The 20,466-nt window shown below is 40.9% G+C and overlaps 1 protein-coding gene across 4 annotated transcripts in view; it reads left to right on the top strand.

Annotated features, from left to right (window-relative positions):
* mbtd1 (mbt domain containing 1) overlaps window positions 1-20,466 on the top strand; it is a 142,032-nt gene that overhangs the window by 108,834 nt on the left and 12,732 nt on the right. For 2 of the 4 annotated variants that reach the window (XM_077625638.1, XM_077625637.1), the window contains one exon: window positions 10,266-10,418. In XM_077625638.1, the coding sequence (XP_077481764.1) occupies window positions 10,266-10,418 (153 nt within the window). Of the gene's footprint in view, window positions 1-10,265; window positions 10,419-10,477; window positions 11,023-20,466 lie in introns of those variants that run through there. The other 2 variants (XM_077625641.1, XM_077625639.1) reach the window with 2 other exon arrangements.

Genomic DNA, 20,466 nt, shown 5'->3' with positions numbered 1-20,466 from the left:
AGCACTGAAGAGAGTTCAGCCATATCTCGCCGCCGCGGTGCACGCCGCTGCCTCCAGGCGAATGGGCGGCCTGGCCGCTAACACGCACGCTGCTCTGCTCAGCGTCGTGGCGAGGTGTAATGGGCCGTAGACAACCCCTACCTGGGCTTCCCTGAAGACCACCAAGCAGAGGACCACAATAAATAAACAAACGCAAACCCCAGTAGGGGTTTGCAGACTAATTGTCCGCTGAAGCGTCTGTGGAGAAGGAGTCCACAAACGACCGACACCAGGGAGTACTCCGTAAAAAATCAAAAAAAGGAATCCGAGAGTTTCCCGCTGGGTTCATCATCGGTGGGAGTATTCTGTCATGAATAGCCTTTGGCTGTGAAGCGAAGTTGAACCCAGGAGCGGGAAGCAGAAAATCAAGAGGGAAGTGCTGGTGCACAACTTAGGATTTCAAAATAATCATTCAAATGATCAAAACTGGGGCAAAGTTAACAAAATAAAAGCTAAACAGGGGAGATGTACACCGACGAAGAGGCAAACATTACCCATGTGTACAGAAAACAATACTCCCACCACAGACATGCCTAAACTTAGGGTTTAAATAACCAGACAGGGTTTGATGACAAATCACAAACACCTGAGTCAGACAAAGGAAGGGGGGCCAGGGGGGAACATCAGGCAAAACGCATACACCCATCCACCAACCCCAATAATGTGACATAGGGTAATATGCTTACTTCTGGCAGGCTGTATACTGTACTTACTCACATATAAGCCGCTTTTGTCGGACAAAAAATGATGACTGAATCGAGGGTACGGCTTATATGCGTATAAAAACACGACTTGCAAAAAACGACAAAATGGCGCCTTTGCGTGCACCGTAATGTCATGACGCAAGCGAATGCCGATACGGTCATTCATTTCAAAATAGAGAAAAGATAAACAAATAAAATGCTAAACAAAATTTATTTTGACGTCTATGAATGAAATTCATGAAAAAAAGGTATGTTGCACAAAACGCCAAACGTTCCCGCCACTGCTCGCTCGCTCGCTCGGGGCACGGCCATCTTAGCGAGGTCGGGGCGCAACTATCTTAGCGCGGTCGGGGCACGGCCATCTTAGGGAGGTCGGGGCGCTAGCGTCTACATTTTTTTTCACCAGACCCAAGTAGCCTTGATTTTGAAATAAAACAAAATTCCACCTTGATTTTTTTTCCGTTTTATTTCTTGTTCAAAAGTGACAACTACTGGAACAATACGAACCATTGAAAGAATTGAGATATTTTGACATTAGAAGCAATATGGCTGGCACAACATTTTAAACTTCTGGGAAGAAAATTGTCATTTCTGTAATTAGAAAGCATCAGGTTCTCCTCAAGATAGACTTAGTTCTTTTTTCAAATTGAACAATTTGATATTTTGCATTTACAAAGACAGGCATATTAACTATCTTATGATATTGACCCTAATAATGTGCTTTTGATTCAAACCGTCCGTATCACAGAAATTCCTCTTGTGATGATTTTTCAAAGTAACACATTTGTACTCCCTATTAAAACCATGAATATGTAGGTGACAATTAGGAATCAGGGGGGCAGCTTATACTCGAGAAATTGTAAATTCAAAAATTTCAAAGAAACTACGGGTGCGGCTTAAACGCGCAGGCGGCATATATGCGAGTAAATACGGTAATTCATTATGTATTTCCTTATAAAACTCCGATGATGTAAGAATGTGTTGGTGAGAATAGCTTAAAAGCAGTATAAAATTGGAAATAATTAATATATTTTTTTCTTTAATATAATAAAACAGAATGTGAAATGTGAACTTTTAATAAATGTTTGGTTGTTCTGTTACCAATAAAACATACGTACACGCACCTAAACACATATATACAGGTGCTGACCAATGTTAAAATATTTTAATTTTGATATTTATAAGTGACAATGACAAAAACTCCCAATTTGGTATCTCAGAAAATGGGAATATTAGAGATCAACTGATATAGATTTTTCGGGACCGATACCGAGGAGGCCTATAACTGATATCTGGAGCCAATACAGTCGTACAGTCTCTACTTACGAAATTACTCATTGTTTCCAAGACTTTTCGTAACTTGAAAAATTTGTAAGTAAAGGTGTACTTTCTTTGTAAATTCTCTAATTCGTTCCGCGGTCCTCGCACAACTACCAACTAACCCTTTTTAAAATTGGTCAGTGTACCAATTTTGCCTGAAAGATGTGAGGAAACACAAAAAATGAGAGAAAATTATAAGGAAATTATTCATTAATGTCTTACAATAAATAAAGCATATGAAAATGTGCCCTGCACCGCTCCGTTGCCGTTATGGGTGTACGTTTGTCAGCCAGATGGCGGCAAGAGCCCGTTCCACCAGGGCCGAAAGCCGTCCACTTTGTAGGTCATTTTAGACTTTTACATGTGCTCTGTTTGTCTGTGTGTGAAAACATGTACCATGTTGCACTTGTACAGTTTTTAATCGTCTAATAAGGGGAATTCAAAATAAAATAATGGATAAAGAAATGCATTTACTTTTATGGGGATTTTGTTACTTGGATCTTTTTTGTATCTCGAGTCACTCATTTGCATATAAAAAAAAATTTGTAACCTGAAACTTTCGTACCTAGAGGCATTCGTAAGTAGAGGTATGACTATTCATTTGCAGTAAAAATGTAAACATTGTGTAAAAAAATTAATAATGCTGAACTCCATTGAACTTTATTTAATCACACAAAGATGTGTTGATAAACTAAAGAAATTATCTAGTCTACCCATAAATTAAAATATATTGAGGATTCTTACAACTTATGTTGATGTATGTTGCATAACCATCAATGTACAGTTCAATTTTATTTGTATAGCGTTACATTTGTATATGCGTGTTTCCCCGTTAACACTCCGGCTCTGAGAGACCAGTGCTGTGGTGTTTGCTGCCCCAGGAGCAGTTAACAGAGATATTTATTCCCTGTCTTTCTTGCCTCGACGCCAATTCGTATCAGCTACACCCCCTCAACTCAGCTCTCCCGGTCACTATTACATCTACACATCAATGGGTGAAAGTTGAGTATGAAGTATGAAGACTAATGCATATTGGTCATTTTAAAAGGTTAAAATACTCTCTGCTCTGCTGCAGACTTAGAGAAAAACTCAGAAACACGCTGCCTACTCTTTCAAAATTGTATTCTGGCTCTGAAGGTTTAAGCATGCACGATTGTGTTGACAGAGCTGACAAACAGCGCCATCACGAGTCCAAGCACAATTACTACCTGTCTACACTATTTTGGGTCCTGCTGGCATCAGGAACAGTAATCCCTTGACATACGAGCAATTTGAGATATGAGTAAAATTATTTACCTTGAGATACGAGACAAATATTTATATACGAGCATACAGCCAGGTGTGGCCAACGCGAGAGGCTGCTTTTGAGAAGAACATGGGGACTGTCTTTCCCGTCGCAACTTCCTCGTGTAAATGTCTCTACGAGCACTGGGCGCAGCGTTGCATTTTTTTTCAGTGTTTTTCCCCCCGTTAGTCAGTGCAGAATGGCAGAGCTTGCACACCAATACGAGAGGAGTACTACTTCCTGGGCAAGTTGGCAAGTGGGCGTGTGTTATCTTATTGTGAGGACATTTGTGTGCATATTCTCAGAATATTTTGAAGGGAAAACAAAAGCAAACAACCCTCGATAGGTTCCTTTTAAAAACTGCAGCTGAAAGTCAGGGTGGAGGTGGGGCAAATAGAGCCAACCAGGGAGAACAAAGGTATAAAAATTTAAAACTAAATTAGAATTAAGTTTAGTAGGTTAGATTAAACTTATTTTGAGTGTCTGTATCGTAATTCAAGTTCATTTAAATTTGTTTGTTATGTTACAAACGCGTTGCCGTGCAAAAGTATCTCTCTCCCTCTGCCCCCCTCTGTCCCTCTCTCTCTCCCCTCCGTGAAAACTCTCTAATTTTAGTACGATTAAACATCCTAACCACTAGTCATTTGTTAGAACAAATAAAGATGTTTTTCCATTCCAATATCCTGTTTTTTTTTCAGAGGGTTGGAACGAATTAATTTGTTTTTAGTTCATTTCTATGGGAAACGTTGATTTGAGATACGAGTAAATCGACATACGAGCTCAGTCCCGGAACGCATTAAACTCGTATCTCAAGGTACCACTGAATTTCATTAGCATACATAACTGTTGAGCTTTGTCAGGGACCTGGAAAAAGGGTAGATCATGGAAAGTTGGCTCCCTCAAAAGGAAATCTTTGAGCAAAGAAGTTTGAGCACCTCTGCCCTACACTATACCATTTTTGGGCATTGAAATCTGATAGCTTGAAAGACTAGATGAGAATTCTCAAATATCCTCATCCCAGGTGTCTAAGCGTGCTTTCATTACAGGATTCAGAAAGTCTGGGGTGCCACACACTACCATAACCTAATTAATACTACTGAGTCGGTCCAAAACATCTTACTAAATTATAATACCATACTAGCACAATGCCATATGGTCAGTATCGTAGGGGCCGAAAGAACGATCCCAAACTTCCGCTGTGTTTTTGTCTGGCCTGTCCTTTCATACTGTATATTAGAGGAGTCTGAACATTTTTCTCCGATGGCTGCTTTCAGAAAATGAAGGGAAATCTGAACTACTAAAGCCATTTCTTACCCACCTTCCTATTAACTCACTGAATATCAGGGCTGTAACAAAAAAAAAACTCAAGATACAAATAATATCATGATTCTTGACCCACAATTCGATACGCAAAACAATTTGTTTAAATGTGAAAAATATTTTACTTAAATTACATCAAATTAAATATATGCAAGGATGATAGGCGCAGTGTAAAGAAGGGAGCGAGTCTCTCTCTCTCTCACTTTTCTCTCTGTGTTGGGTATAACACGTTTTTGCAAGCTCACGGGCATTGCCAATGTCTGTCTTCATTTCTTATTTTAAGATATTTTTCAAATTGTTCGCTGACAATCCACCTTCTAAATTTGTAGGTGAGCAGGAGGGCCTCATATTTTTTCTTGCTTTCAACAATACCCGTTTTGGAAAGGCACCATGGTAGACCTAGCCACTTCCATCCGTCTTGCTCAGTGGATGAGGAGATCTTGCTCATTTTCAAGGGCCACATTACCCTTCTGTAGAGTATGAATTGGTAGCACCAGACCTTGAAATTTCCGGGGAGTTGGCTCTGGTCAATCCTTGACACGCCATCACTAAGTTGTCTCATGATGATCCTCTCTATATGTTTATCAGACAGCTCTGCGGTGTACTGCCTCCCTAGACTTTTGATGGGTTGCTCGGAGAGGAGGGGGATTCTCTTTCCCCCGACGATAAAGGTGGTGACATTTCTGACTCCTCTTCTGAGTGACAGACTATGGGATTTGGAGGGTTTGATCTTCATCCTGGCCCACGATGTCAACTCGTGCATCCTCTTGAGCAGTCGAGATGTGCATGCCTGAAGGTGGCTGGTGACATCGTCCATGTAGCTCCTCAATGGGGGTAATTTCTGGCCAGATGGTAATTTGATTCCTCCAATCATTTGTTTTGCTCCTATGAGGATTACCTCAAAGGCTGCCACAAAGAGGATTGGAGATATAGAGCACCCCATTGTAATTCCCACTTCTAGCCGCTGCCACCCGGTGGTAAATTCCTGGAGGGCAAAGCTCATCTGCAGGTCGCTGAAGTACAGTGCTAACAGCTTCTTGATGCAGGGAGACATGTGAAAGAACCTCAAGGCATAACTGATCAGCAGGTGTGGGACAGATCCAGAAGCATAGGCGAGATCGGGGCCAAATGACATGCAGGTCGGTCTTCTCTGGTCGCAGATCAATCAATCAATCAAAGGCCTTTATTGTCATTATACACAGCTGCGTATAACGAAATTGGTGGTGCTACTCCACAAAGTGTGTTTTTCCCAGTAAAAACATAAATAAGTAATTTAAAAAGTCACATCTGGACAGGGTAATTCAAAAATATTGCACAATCAAGGATATTGTATTGTTATTGCACACCCTGAAGTAACTGCACCGAAGGGATTGTGTGTCGTGCTAGTGAAAGTTCAGAGCCTCGATGGCTCTGGGATAAAAACTGTCCCCAAGTCTATTTGTCCGAGTTTTATGAGACCTGTAGCGTCTGCCAGAGGGCAGCAGCTGGAACAGGTTGTGACCAGGGTGGTAGGGGTCCCTGACAATGTTCCTGACTCTGCTGAGATAGCGAGGGCTGGCAATGTCATCCAGTGAGGGCAGAGAGCAGCCGATGATCTTCTGGGCGGTGTTGATCACTCTCTGCATGGCTTTTCTGTCTGCTGCCGTGCTTCCAGCGTACCACACTGTAATGCAGTATGCCAGGATGCTCTCCACAGTGGCTCTTAGAAGGTTACCAGAAGCTTAGTCTCCAAGTTGTTCCTCCTGAGTACCCTAAGGAAATGGAGTCGTTTCTGGGCCTTCTTCATGACTGTAGACCAGGAGAGCTTGTCCGTGACGTGGACCCCCAGGAATTTGAAGGACTGGACCCAGTCTACGTATACTCCATTTATGAGGAGTGGGGCCAGCTCTCTGCTGCGTTTGCGAAAGTCCAGTATTATTTCTTTAGTTTTCGTGGTGTTTAGTGTGAGATTGTTCACCAAACACCACAAAGACAGTTTGTTGACCTCGTCTCTGTAGGCAGAGTGTATAGTTCACATTGATGGGGGTGAGACGAGTCGTTACAGCAGGAACTTCGCCAGTGGCGGGCCTCTGGCCCAGAGACAGCTGGGTTTGGCTCCAGCACCCCCACGACCCTAATGAGGATAAAGCGGTTCAGAAAATGAAATGAGATGATAGAGATTGGTCCTAATGGAACGCACCATCTTTGCCCACGCAAAGAGAGAGAGCGAATAGTCGTGCGCAAGACTTGGACAAAAGTTTTCAGGGTTTTATTGTTGTTGTTTTTATGTGCCAACTGTAGCCGGGTTGTGTTTTCAAATTTCAGATAAATGATTAGAAACGGGACAAAGCTGGCGACTCTTGTTGATGTTACAATATATTTTAGCATTTCCTTGGCTCCTCTCCGCCCTCAATTAGTGTCCATCTATCACACAGTTTAGATCATTTCACGCTGTTTTATTTGTGGTTTCTCTCCTCTTTGTTGTTGTATCAACCCCTGCCTTGGATCCTACTCGTGTTGCATCATCTGAGCATGTTACTAACTACTGTTGTCTAAATGGCAACAGAGAATGATGACAATTGCCAGGAAGGTGCAAATTCTCGATATGGCAAAGAAGGGAAACACTTATGCTGCCATCTCGCTCAATTTTATAGTAAATATATATATTTATAGTCTACCATTCGCTCTATCAAGGACGAGGCTAACATTAGCAGAGCTGCCAACCTCCGTTGACCCCATTTCAGGAGTACCCTTGACCCATTTCCGGAGTATTTCCGGAGTGAATGCCATTCACGCAAAATGTATATAAAATGTTTTAAAAAATATGCGTAGGACAATTTCAATCAAACTGTTATCATGTTTTTACATTGATTGAAATATTGTGTTTTTGCAAACTATTGAAAAAGTACAGGATAATGAAAATAAGTATAAAAAGTGAACAAAGTATAATTTGTTAATCATTTATTGGCAAATTCAAATTCCCACAACATGTTTTTCAGCTTACCCACACTTGCATGTTCTGCAATGTGCAAATGTCAGTCCTTTTGGAGACGGCGTCAACATGGGATATTTTGTCGAATAAGAAGCAATAAATTTCTGCGAGGGTCTGGATTTCTTAAAAGTTTCATCCAAATTGCGATTCATTTAGTTCTTACTCTGAGGAGGGATATTGATAAGTGCTGTGTACTCCTACTTGAAATTCCTTTAGAACAACCCCAGAAATTTTAGGATTTGTTTCAAAACAAAAAACTGACGGTTTAGTCCACCAACAATACTTTCTTCCTTTATGAAAAAAACGAAAATGTTAAAGCGAAAGAGGCTACCTATGCAATCGATAGCCACGCTGAAGTTGCACAAGACGAATCATTCGTCAGAACTTGTAACTCGGATGATTCACAATGCACTCATGTTACCGAATTCTTCCAGTTTACAGTGCAGTTGAATCAAGATGGTGGAAGCCGTAGCGATGGTGTTAATTTCGAGGCATTTAAATTGGAAATTTGGTACTTCTCCGAAATGGTTGCTTCAAAAAACATTTAAGTGACAAATTTTGGAGATTTCCGGAGGTTAGGGAGGTTGCCCGGAGTCCTGGAGTTTGCGCTACATTTTCGGGTAAACTCCGGAAATTCCGGAGTAGTTGGCAGATCTGTTTTGGTAAGAAGTCTTCCGTCACAGCAAAGACAGCAAAGAGCATCGTTACATATCATAAGACTATCTTCCCTATGGAAGTTACTTTGGCCATATGGCTAGCCTAGTGCCGAAAAAAGAACATAACCTTAACAGTTCCTGCATTGCTGTTATTTACCTATTGCGGCAGATCTTGGAAGCTATCTACTGCTATAGTTTTTAGGACTACAATTAAAGTCCACCCACCGCAAATGTGGAAATTATCAACACCGGTCTAGAATGCCCTCTTGTGGTTCAGGGTAAAAACAGGTGGAATTATATCATATTATGTGAATAATTTCACACAGGTCGCACTAGAGCACAGGTGGCAAACAAGTTAGACACAGAGTAAAAATTTTAAACTGGGAGAGTCAAATAAACCACACCACACCAGATGATTGGCGGTCCCTTATGTCAGAAGCACCATAAAAATATCCAATCTGCCAAATTATTTTAATATTTATGAATTGTTTTCAATGGGTCCTAATGAATATGAGTGTGTTTTAAGAGAGAATAAAAATAAGAGAAACATGAAACGAGGCAAAGTGGTAGGTTTAGTTTGGGTTGTTATTTCATTTTCTCCTCCGTGTGTGCGTGTGTTCGCTTTTTACCTTGTTTTTCCCTCCTTGCTTGCCCTTTTCCTGTTGTGTCCAGCTACGCATCATTTGTAATTAGTTCCAATCTTGCCTATTTATACCTCACGGATTGTTTGTTATTTGTCAGACTGTCGTATTTACACTGCCTTGTTTCCACGTTCCATGTTCCACTGCCTTGTTTCCACGTTCCATGTTCCACTGCCTTGTTTCCACGTTTCCATGTTCCAAGTTCCTCGCTTCCCCGTTTTCCCACGTCAGGTTTGAGTTTGTTATTTGACACCAAGTCTTTGTTATTTTCTATGTTTAGTGCCTAAGTAATTAAAGTTTTGTTTAAGCATCCGACCGTCCAATGCCCGCTTCCCTGCATTTGGGTCCACCGCCATGCCACAACGTTGCAGCCAAAGACGTAAAACAAAGACCCACAATATTTACAAAATATAAGAAGCAAAGAGCTGCATTCATTTTGATCTGGAGCCACGTGTTCACCATCCCTGCACTAGAATATAAGACACACCTAGGATTTATAGTCTGGAAAATACAGTAACTGTTTCTATCTGTCACAATACTCATACTAGTTAACCACACAGCTAATGTAATTACTATTTGAAGTCTTAAGTTGTTCTGGCACCCCAGCTTCCGCAAGAATATAGATCTGACATTGGTATGAAAGGTTTAACATTTTCCAGCTATTTGTTATTTTTGATGTTGCTTTAAATGTTTTTCGCTTTTGTCAATTACAGTAATCCCTCGAATATCGTGGCTTCACTACATCGCAGATTATTTTCTGGGGGAAATTTTTTAAAAAAAATCCCAAAAATGAAAGTCCACGCTGAAACTCGCAAGCCGAAGCCACTCCCATGTCTGCTTGCTACTAGAACTAAGCACTGAATTTTCTTTTTTTTTAAATAGGGGTGATCCTACTTTGCGGTTTTTCATTTATAGACCATGTCTGGTCTACATTAACTTCGATAATCAAGGGATTACTGTACCTTTCTTTTTTGTTGATCTCCCTCTTATTTTTATGATTGAAAACTTTGTTTTCAAACTCAAAGCTTGATTATTCCTCCAAAAAGTTATTTTTTGTTTGTAAATTGTTTTTAAATATTGGCATTTCGGACTTTGAACCATTGAGAAGCTGTTCACAGTCTAGTAGCTTTAGCACCTTTGTTCCCAATCTATTATAAGGTAGTAATTCAAATGGGGATATCGATGAAAGTATCAGTAAATTGTGTACCATCGTAAATTGGCCATGAGTATCTGCAATAATGTAGAACTCATGCAACCTGTTATGCTCGACGTTATCTCTTGTGTGCAATAAGCCTCACGTAGCTGGCTAAGTTTTGGCTCTATGTTTAGAGAGGAAAATTCCGGTTGGTCGGCGATCCTTCAATCAGGCAGGACGGAGAAGAAGCTTCTCAGGGGATGAAGAGCAAAGTCCACCCTTTTACCAAGTTGAGGGCCCGACTCACCTCCATCTCCGAACTCACCTCCACCAAACACATAAATCAGGTAACATCATTGACAGGTTATTGAATCAAACCACAACTGATCTGCTGTATTTGTCTTAGGTTTGTTTTGCCTTCCATCTGAGAAGGCTTTGTAAAATCATGCAGCAAAATGGTTCAATTCTCAGCTTTGACTGGCCACTGTCAGAATGTCTGTCAGGTTCGCCATTTGACATTCCCAAATTCACGCACAAATAAAGAGGAAAAGACAGTCTTCTGGAATTTTCACTTGCAAGGAGAACGGCCGTTGAGAGTTTCCGAACTCCATTCTGACCTTACACATCTTTTCTGTTGTTTTATTAAATTTGAGGGCCCCTGATTATAATGTACGTCTCAAATGTAAGGGGAGGGATGGAAACAAAAGTGAGATAGCTGAACGTGCATGTGCGTTGATACATGTGTAGTCAAAACAGACTAGGACCAAAGTGTCAGGAAGCTTGTGGAGTGTCTGTGGCAGATGCAGGTGCAGTTCCCAGACCAGATTCCCATCACTGCAAGACATTCAGGCTCCTCTTTGTTTTGTCTGCTCCAGCAGTCCAAGGCATTTTGGCTTCTCTTTGTTTAGTCTAACCAAGGTTTTCAGGAGCAAAGCTTTTACTTCGTTGCAAGCAAGTGTGATGCTAATAATGATGAGCAAAGCAAGTTTCATAGTAAAGCAAAGTGTATTCTTGGTTGCAAGTAAATGTATAATAATAATATAAAATAAAATCTTGACATTTTCCCTACCCCTGGAGGGTTGGGGATTTGATTTGCAGGTCTGCTCTTTACCCGAATTCCCCTTTCTTAGAGGTCATCTCTGAAAAAGGAAGAACAAAATCAATCCCATCTAATTCATTGATCATAGTCATGGACATCAAAGCTCTCACCAGTAGGCTGTGTAATAAAAAGATACAATTGTAATTTGGAATTTGTAGGCACAATTGCAGTAGTTATAAATCAACTTAACAAAGTACGTAAGCAGGGCATAAGACAACGCCCACACAATGTCAAAGTAGTAGCAAACACAGCCATTGAGATCACCACAGAGAAGGCCAAATCTTTATTGCCGAATGTCTTATCCTATCAGTCTGGCCAGGCGGACAGTCCCACTCCAGAATGCCTCTGCATATTCCGGTTCAGGGTCCGCAGGCCTTCAATGGCTCTGATTAGGGACACGTCGGGTGACATGTTGTTGTGTATAAAGGTGTGCAACATTGATCTCCAAACATTGCACACATGCCCACTTGCTCTGCCAGAAGCATATCAATTGCTCTGGGGTCCTGGAAAGCTATGAGACTGATGGCTGCCAGCTGTTCCTTTATTTTCCAAGTTTTTGGACATTGTAATGGATGTTGTTTATCCTATCCATATTTTTATTTGGTGTAACCCAAAGAAAAATAGACTCCCAACCTCCTGCAATGTTACGTCTTTGAGGTGACGTCGAGGCGAGGTTACGAGGAATAGGACCCAATCGCAGGGAAGCAGGCGAGGACGAGGGAAATAGTGCTCATACCAAAACTTTAATAACTTAGGCAGGATCTTAGAAAATAACAGACAAATCACAAAACCAAACTGGACTAGGGAAAACACGGGGCATCGGAACGAGGTAACGCAGACACATGGCAAGGGAAATAAGGCAGACAATCCAACAAATGACAATAATCAGTGGGGTTTCAATAGACAAAACAGGAACTAAGTTTGAATGACGTGCAGCTGCGCGAGCCCAACGGCAAGACAGGAGGGACAAACCAGTGTGAGGAAACATCAGAACACAGCGAGAAAGCATTGGAAAAACAACAAGCTAGTCCTAACATGCCATGACCGGACGATTCGGCGAAAGACGTTTCGCCGACGGACAGTTCGCCAATTGGAAAAAACTTTTACTTCTAGTTTAATTTTAAATAATTTCCTATTATTTTAGGAAATATACAGTGGTACCTCGAGATACGAGCTTAATCCGTTCCGGGACTGAGCTCGTATGACAAGATACTCGTAACTCGAGGTAAAGTTTCCCATTGAAATGAATGGGAAACAAATTAATTCGTTCCAACTCTCTGAAAAAAACACCAAAAACAGGATATTGGATTGAAAAAAATGTTTTATTTCTTATAATTCGCCATATATTGACAAAGTAATAAATAACGAGTGGTTTAATAGAAATAAAGTGTTTAATCTAACTAAAATTGGGCGGATTTCGCTAAGGGGAGAGAGAGACGCACAAAAGGGGCGGGGGGCTTCGGTTTGTTTTCCACACGACGCACTCGTAAACAGAACAAACACTCCACCCTCACGTTCGCTATCCATGGGCTGTTTGCTGTCGTACTATTCCCTTCAAAATATTCCGAAAATGATGCACACAAATGTCCTCACAATCGGAGAACGCACGACCACTTGCCAACGAGCAGCAGTCTTATCAGCGATCGCCCCGTTGCTCATGGGAGCTTCGGGGGCGCTGGCTAGCGGCTCCCTTTTAGCTTTTAGCATCTGTGTTCGCATCCCCTCGAACGGCGCCTATGATAGAGTTGCTACCGGGGATGCTGTAGCGAGCCAGTGCCCCCGATGTTCTTATGAGCAGCCAACGAGCAGAGTCTTTTATCAGCGATCGCCCCGTTGCTTATGGGAGCTTCGGGGGCGCTGGCTAGCGGCTCCTTTTAGCTTGTAGCATCTGTGTTCGCATCCCCTCGAACGGCGCCTATGATAGAGTTGCTACCGGGGATGCTTTTGCGAGCACGAGTATACTTCATTACCCAGAAAGCCCTCTTTTCACCGCGCATGCGCGTTGTGCGTTTCCTGGTCTGAATAGCTCATCCGGTGCTCGTAAATATTGTTATACACGAAAGATATGCCAAAAAAAATGCCATGGCTACCTGTCTTGGTCGCATCACGAAATTTTGACCGCATCACGGGCGAATTATTCGATCGAAATTTCCCCCGTAAGACGAGCATTCCGTATGACGAACGGTCGTATGACGAGGTACCACTGTATATTCAAAACGATTTGCTGAGAACCTTAATTCAAAGATTAATCTCAACGTTTTCTATGCTGGTGTAAATTTTCTGGAGTATGATTTCTGGATTTACAATTTCATTACAGTAATACTTACTGTTACTACTACTTTATTTTCTCTATTTGTTCTGTCACGTACTGTTCTGCGTGATCTCCAAATGGCTACTACTTTAAACGCAAGGATAATATAAAATATAAAAAAATTGGCAGCACATTGTAGTACGTACTTGTATTTAGAAATATGTCCAGCGGGGGCAGTGCATGCCCTTGTTATTCCTAAATGAATGTTATCTGTAACGGGCCGTATATGGCCCGCGGGCCGAGGTTGAAAAACATGTACACACACGATCCGGGGGCGGGGTGAGCGCGCGAATCTCGTTTCGGCGAATCGTCCGAGTACCCTACCACCCTGGTCACAACCTGTTCCAGCCTGCTGCCCTCTGGCAGATGCTACAGGTCTCACAAAACACGGACAAATAGACTCAGGGACAGTTTTTCCCCCCAAGTACCCTAACATGCAATTTGGTTAGCCAACTTATACCATACCTGTCAACTTATACGTTTTTCCTGTATTTTATACGTTTTTTGATCATTTCAAATTGTGTACGCCGTATAACAACTTTTGTACGGGATTTTTTTTAAGTACGTTTTTTGTAAAACGGATCTCGTTTTACGCATTTCGGCTCTAATCCGGATCGTCTCGGTCACTGGTAGCAGACGAAAACGTCATCGTCAACTGCTAATATTGTCATGCTTTAAGCATGATATGCGCACACGCATTCCCCTTTCACACGAAACAGGAAATGATTAAATCATTTCCTGTTTCGTTATTTAAGCAGCTATGAGTCATAGCGCTTGGGTCCGAATACATTCACGGTCGCGTCACGACAACGCGGCGCGACCATAACACTTTTACGTGCACCCTATGTGAGTAAATATGTGCCGCGTTGCATTTGTACGGTTTTCTATTGCTTAATACGGGGAATTCCAATCATTAATACGGGGAGGAATCGGCCCAGGTTGACAGGTATGTTATACTCATCTGGTACACATCTGGGCATGCATTAATGTCGCCATCCCTCTATGAGGCTCAACGGCCCAATTCTGACCCGCCGATTGTATCTCCTCCACTGTGGATGGAAAAACAGATACTGATAAGAGCAGTGAAACCACAGCATATAGTCCTGGTGCTTTTTGATAGGAGTCATATAATTTATTTGCACCACCCCACCACCATAGGTCAAAACGTGGAATCAGTGGCGCAGTCAGTCTTGTCCCAGTCTTAGGAAAATTATGCCAATTCTAAAATCAGTTAATTTATCCAAACCTGCCAGCTACTATTTGCCTAATTGTTTGAATGAATCCCATTCCCGCTTTGTTGTTTTCATGTTTGATATCATAAAAACCCAAATGCTTCTTAAGATTTAAGATCTTATTCGCAAATCACCGCCATATTGTTGACCTCTCCAAGGCGCATGACAGCGAAATCACTGGCTGAGTTCCTTCTGCAACCGACTTGTCTCACCCCGACCAAGGAGACGATGCTTACATAAGATAGGAGCCATACCAAGTAGCCCATAGCTCGCTGTTACTACAGTTAAAACTAACAATAAGCAAATTTGAGAAAAATAATTGTTCACTAGGCATGTCCAAAATGATAAATTTTAATATCCGATAAAATGACTCACGAATTGTTGCCAATATGCAATAATAGTGCCAATTTTCTCTTCCTTTTCTGTTTAACCAACTAATCATTAATGTTAAGGCATTTTTTAATAAACCACCCATTCAACAACAATATTAATAAATATTTTTTCACACATTTTTAACACAAATGGCTGTGTGTTAAGACCTACCATATGCATGCATGTACATGTGTATGTATATATGTGCTTATATATATGTATGTGTATGTACACGTGTGTGTATGTATATATATATACCGTATTTTCATGACTGTAAGGCGCACATAAAAGTCTAAAATTTTCTCCAAAATAGACAGGGCGCCTTATAACCCGGTGCGCTTTATATATGGACCAATACTAGAGAGAGGGAGAGAGAGAGAAATTCATCAATCAGATTTTTTATTACAGCGGTAACTTGAAAGATATTGGATAACTTTTATTCATCCCATATTCGGGAAATTTCACTGTGGCAGTAGCAAGAGGGTGATTAGACCGAACAACAAAGCAAAAGCACAAAGTACAGTGGTACCTCGTCATACAAAATGCTCGTCTTGCGGGGGAAATTTCGATCGAATAATTCGCCCGTTATGCGGTCAAAATTTCGTGATGCGACCAAGCCAGGTCTTTTTTGCATATCTTTCGTGTATAACAATATTTACGAGCACGGAACTAATTAATTCAGACGAGTTTCTCATACGACCAGGAAACGCACAACGCGCATGCAAAAAGAGGGATTTCTGGGTAATGAAGTATACTCCTGCACACAAAACCATAGGCAATGGCAACCTTTCTCAGAATAAAACTTCATTACCCACAATCACTACGTTTGGAAGCTCAGCTATGTCATTTCCTGTTATTCTTTCTTAGGAAAGCTCCCGCGATCGTTTTTTAAAGACTATTTCTCGTTGGCAAGTGGTCGTGCGTTATCCTATTGTGAGGACATTTGTGTGCATCATTTTGGGAATATTTTGAAGGCAATACAACAGCAAACAGTCCATCGATAGCGAACGTGAGGCGTGGCAAACCGCCAACCCGAAAAACGAAGGTAACAAAAGATTACAACAAAATTAGAATTCAGTTTTGTGTAAAGTTACATTAAACGTATGTTTGAGTGTCTGTATATATTAATCCAAGTTAATTTAAATTTGTTTGTTCCGTTTACGAGTGCGTTGTCGTGGGAAAAAAAAGGAACCCCCCCGCCCCCAAACATCTCTGTCTCGAGTCGGCGAAATCTGCCCAATTTTAGTTAGATTAAACACATTTTATTACTATTAAACCACTAGTTATGTGTTACTTTGTTAATAGATGGCGAATGAGAAGAAATAAAACATTTTTTCCAATCCAATATCCTGTTTTTGGTGTTTTTTCAGAGGGCTGGAACGAATTAATTTGTTTACCATTCATTTCAATGGAAAACGTCCGCTCGAGTTACGAGAATCTCGTCATACGAGCTCAGTTCCGGAAAGGATTAAGCTCGTATCTCGAGGTACCACTGTACAAAGCAAATCAAAGTAAATGGGATATTCTAGTGTAGAATCCAAAAAATGCGAAAGTAACCGCAAAACCCTGCATTTCCTTTAGACCAGTGGTCCCCAAACTATTCCAAGAAGGGACACAGTGGGTCCGGGTTTTTGTTCCAACCTGTAAGAGGGAACTTTTCCACCGATCTGGTATCCTAGAAGTGCAATCAGTGGATTTCAGTAAGGTACTTCTTTTTTCAGCAGAAACCTCATTGGTTAAACTGTTAATGTTGGATCGGTTGGAACAAAGACTGCACCCACAGCGGTCCTCGAGGACCGGTTTGGAGACCTTTGTAATAGACCATAATTTGCTTTTATTCTGAAATGTTCAACAGAAGCGAGCTGTTAGCCGCTAACTGTGAGATTTAGATCGCTGCAAGAAACGGTGATTTTTTTCTCTCACATAGCTTCTGTCATATTTTCTTTGATGTTTTGCTCTTTACAAATGCCTCCCCAGCGAGGTATCATGTTTTGAATGTCACTTTTTAGCTGTTAGTATTGCATTTTAGAGAAGACTACCTACCATTAGTCCGTAATAAACTAAATTCCCAAACCACAACACACAATTTGCCGAGACTCCATAATCTAAAAAATGCTGCAAGCACAACTTTATCCCATAGCAAAAAACTTTTTTTTCTGCACACAAGTTTTCTTCAGCAACCTCTAGAGCAGACTAATGTAATGTCTTTACGGAAGGGATCCGCCAATGTTTTTCTTTTTGAATTGTTTGAAGACTGCTTTGTACTTCCTGACTCCCACATATTTCACTTCAGCAGACAATCTCTATTACATTCGTGCTGACGTCTTCCCCAATCAGACGATCAACCAACTGAATTAACATCCAGACCCCTTAAAAAAATTCACCATCTGCCGTAATGCCAATATAAATAATAGTCACAACTAAAAAGAGTTTCCGCCATTAGATACATTTGTAAAAATGATGACAAAGCTTTTGAAGCACGATAAACTAGAAACAACAATAATAATGATAGTGGGAACAGACTCCCGGCCCAGTATGATAGTACAGCTGTGAGAACACTGGGAGACATAAAAAGGAGAAGAAAAGAAAAAAACATGAAGACACAGGACTGTAACATACAAATTTGAGTGCACTTATAACCAATTATGAATACCTTTTTCTATTTTCTTTCCCTCATGTTATCAAGCTGGCCAGCCAAGTCATATTTAGTCTATCCATAAATGTGGGTGTTTAATTCTCAAAGCGTTTTGATTTTCAACAAATTTCCAATCCTTACACACCAGACGCTGTTTTGTATCGTTATCAATAGCCGCCTTGCTGTTTGAGCTCCCCATTTTGAAACAGGTGTGTAATCAGGGAAGTAATTTCCCCGTTATTTTTCTTTTTCTTTCCCCCTTCGTTTCTTTTTCCCTAGGTTATCACCACACACGCAACACAATCATACACTCGGAGTTTAAGTACCGACCGAGTTCGACGAAACGTCCGTTCGGCGAACTGTCCGTCGATCAAACGTCCGTTCGACGAACTGTCCGTCGACGAAACATCCGGGTACCGTCGTAGGGCACGCAGAGAGACAGACAACCACTCACACTGCCACCGAGTGGGAATCGAACCCAGACAGCCCACACCAAAGTCAGGCTGAAGAACCACTGCACCATCGGGTGGCTCTACCCTATACCTATATTTGTTCTTTTTCTTTTCTAATTACACAAACTCCCGTTGAAACCTGGTAAGCCCTGATAGCTCTTCCATCTTAGTGCGGAGAGATCTCACGTTTCCTGTAATAATAGATGGAATGCTTCATCTGCAGCATCGCTTCTTCTCCCGGCACTTTTGTCCAGCTCTGCACCCCTTTCTCTTTCTCTTCAACTCCGCTGGGATATCCGGCAGCATCGAGGTGTTGCACGTTCTGTTGCGATTTTAATGTTGTTCACAGCTGATCCCATGTGTACGACAGCAGAGGCATGGCTGAATGGTTCCAAAAAAGAACAAGCGGAAAAAACTAAGCTAATATAACAAAGACTGCCTCTCACACGCGATGGGTGGAGTCGAGTCGTAAAAGTCGTAAAAACATTAAAGTATAAAGTACAAAGTAAAGTATAAAGGGAAGTATTAAGAAATATTAATTAAAAAAAGTGAAAAGGTGTAAAAACACAGAAAACAAGTAAGAGCGGCTGGAGCTACTGCCACCAGCCCCCGCTTGAGCGGCGCCATCTTGAAAAAAAATGTTTACCTATTTCATTGAAATAATTACCTGTTTCTAAACATATGACTTATTGGCATCCACAAGTGCATTAAATTAGACGTAAATTAGTATTTAATTATCCAGCTTTTAAATCATTTAGTGATCAATTCTTTATATTATCAAAAATGTTTTTTTCCAATTCATGACAGCAGACTTTTATTTATTTATTTAATCACAAAGCAGTTTGAAATCTACCAATATGGTGGCCAGACATATTGCAACATTCCCTCCCACATCCTTTTCCAATATTATCTTAATATACTCCTAGCTTTTTAACTCAAATTTTGCATTACACAAGTCATCAATTGGATTGGATTGGATAACTTTATTCATCCCGTATTTGGGAAATTTCATTGTGACAGCAGCAAGAGGGTGAGAATGCAGATCCAGGAAAAGGCATAGTTATAAGTTAGACAGTACAGTCGCAAAGGCCGCAGAACAACAAAGTACAAAGCAAATCAAAGTAAATGGGATCATTAAGAATCACCAAATCAAATCATTAAGACAGAAAAGCAGCAAAAACACAAAACGAGCAAGAGTGGACGGAGCTACTGCCACCGGCTGCCACTTGAACGGCCCCATCTTGGTTGCGGTAGCAAAAACGAATACAGACTCAAAAAGACGTAAAGTTGGACAAAAACTGGAACCACACAGGAAGTCTTCCACAAGATGGGGAACTTCTGCAGACTGTGACCGAGGTAGAGAATATGCAAAGTCACTCTTCCAAGCTTATCCGCACAGTTCCTCAGTAGTCCGGAGCTGAAGACAACAGGAAGCCAGGCTAACAGAACAAGGAAAGTTGTAAAAACATTAAAGTATAAAGTACAAAGTAAAGTAAAAAGGAATGTATTCAGAAATATTAAAATGTAATTAAAAAAAAGATAGAAGGGCTTAAAACACGAAAAACAAATAAGAGTGGACAGAGCTACTGCCACTGGCTGCCGCGTGAACGGCGCCATTACGGTGAAATCAATACTACTTCATTGTCATTAAATCAAAATATTTAATTTCTTTGATCATTTTTCTATTTGCCTCTCAATTTTCTTTCATCATTTGTTGTAGATATTCCCCAAATATCTCAAAATGCATGTGCCAACGCATTATGTCAAAACCCAAAGCGACAAACAATCTGTTTCTTTAGCCAGATTTTGGAACTTGGAGAATTGTTCCTTTCCCCCTTATGTAAGCTTGTTATTGTCAATCGTTATCACTGTAACATTAGGTGTATTAACCCCATAATTGCAATGCCGTAAGTTTTGGCTAAAGTTCTCTTAATTTGTATGCCACTAAAGCAATAGACAGCAACGTCATTTGGTTGTATCAATTGATCAATGCTAATATCCTAATAGTCATCAATATGACCTATACCAAAGCATATTTCCCCCTTCAGGACAAACAGGGAATGTCTTCTGTGCACTTTAAAAACACTCCGTTTCTTCACTCCTAGGGAAACTATGCCTATCCTAAATCAATGATTCTATCTACCCCAGCCAGGTACAATTTACCTAATTATTTGGATGAATGTCATGAATTTTCTCATGCCATTTCTGCATTGTTAATTTCATGTCTGATATCATTAACAACCAAATAACTCTCTATACCTAAGATATAATTTGCAACCCACCCCATACGATGT

Source organism: Stigmatopora argus, chromosome 18 (genome assembly GCF_051989625.1).
Source record: "Stigmatopora argus isolate UIUO_Sarg chromosome 18, RoL_Sarg_1.0, whole genome shotgun sequence".
Classification (NCBI taxonomy): domain Eukaryota; kingdom Metazoa; phylum Chordata; class Actinopteri; order Syngnathiformes; family Syngnathidae; genus Stigmatopora; species Stigmatopora argus.
The sequence above is the reverse complement of the archived record's forward strand: the minus strand, read 5'-3'. Positions and strand labels throughout refer to the sequence as shown.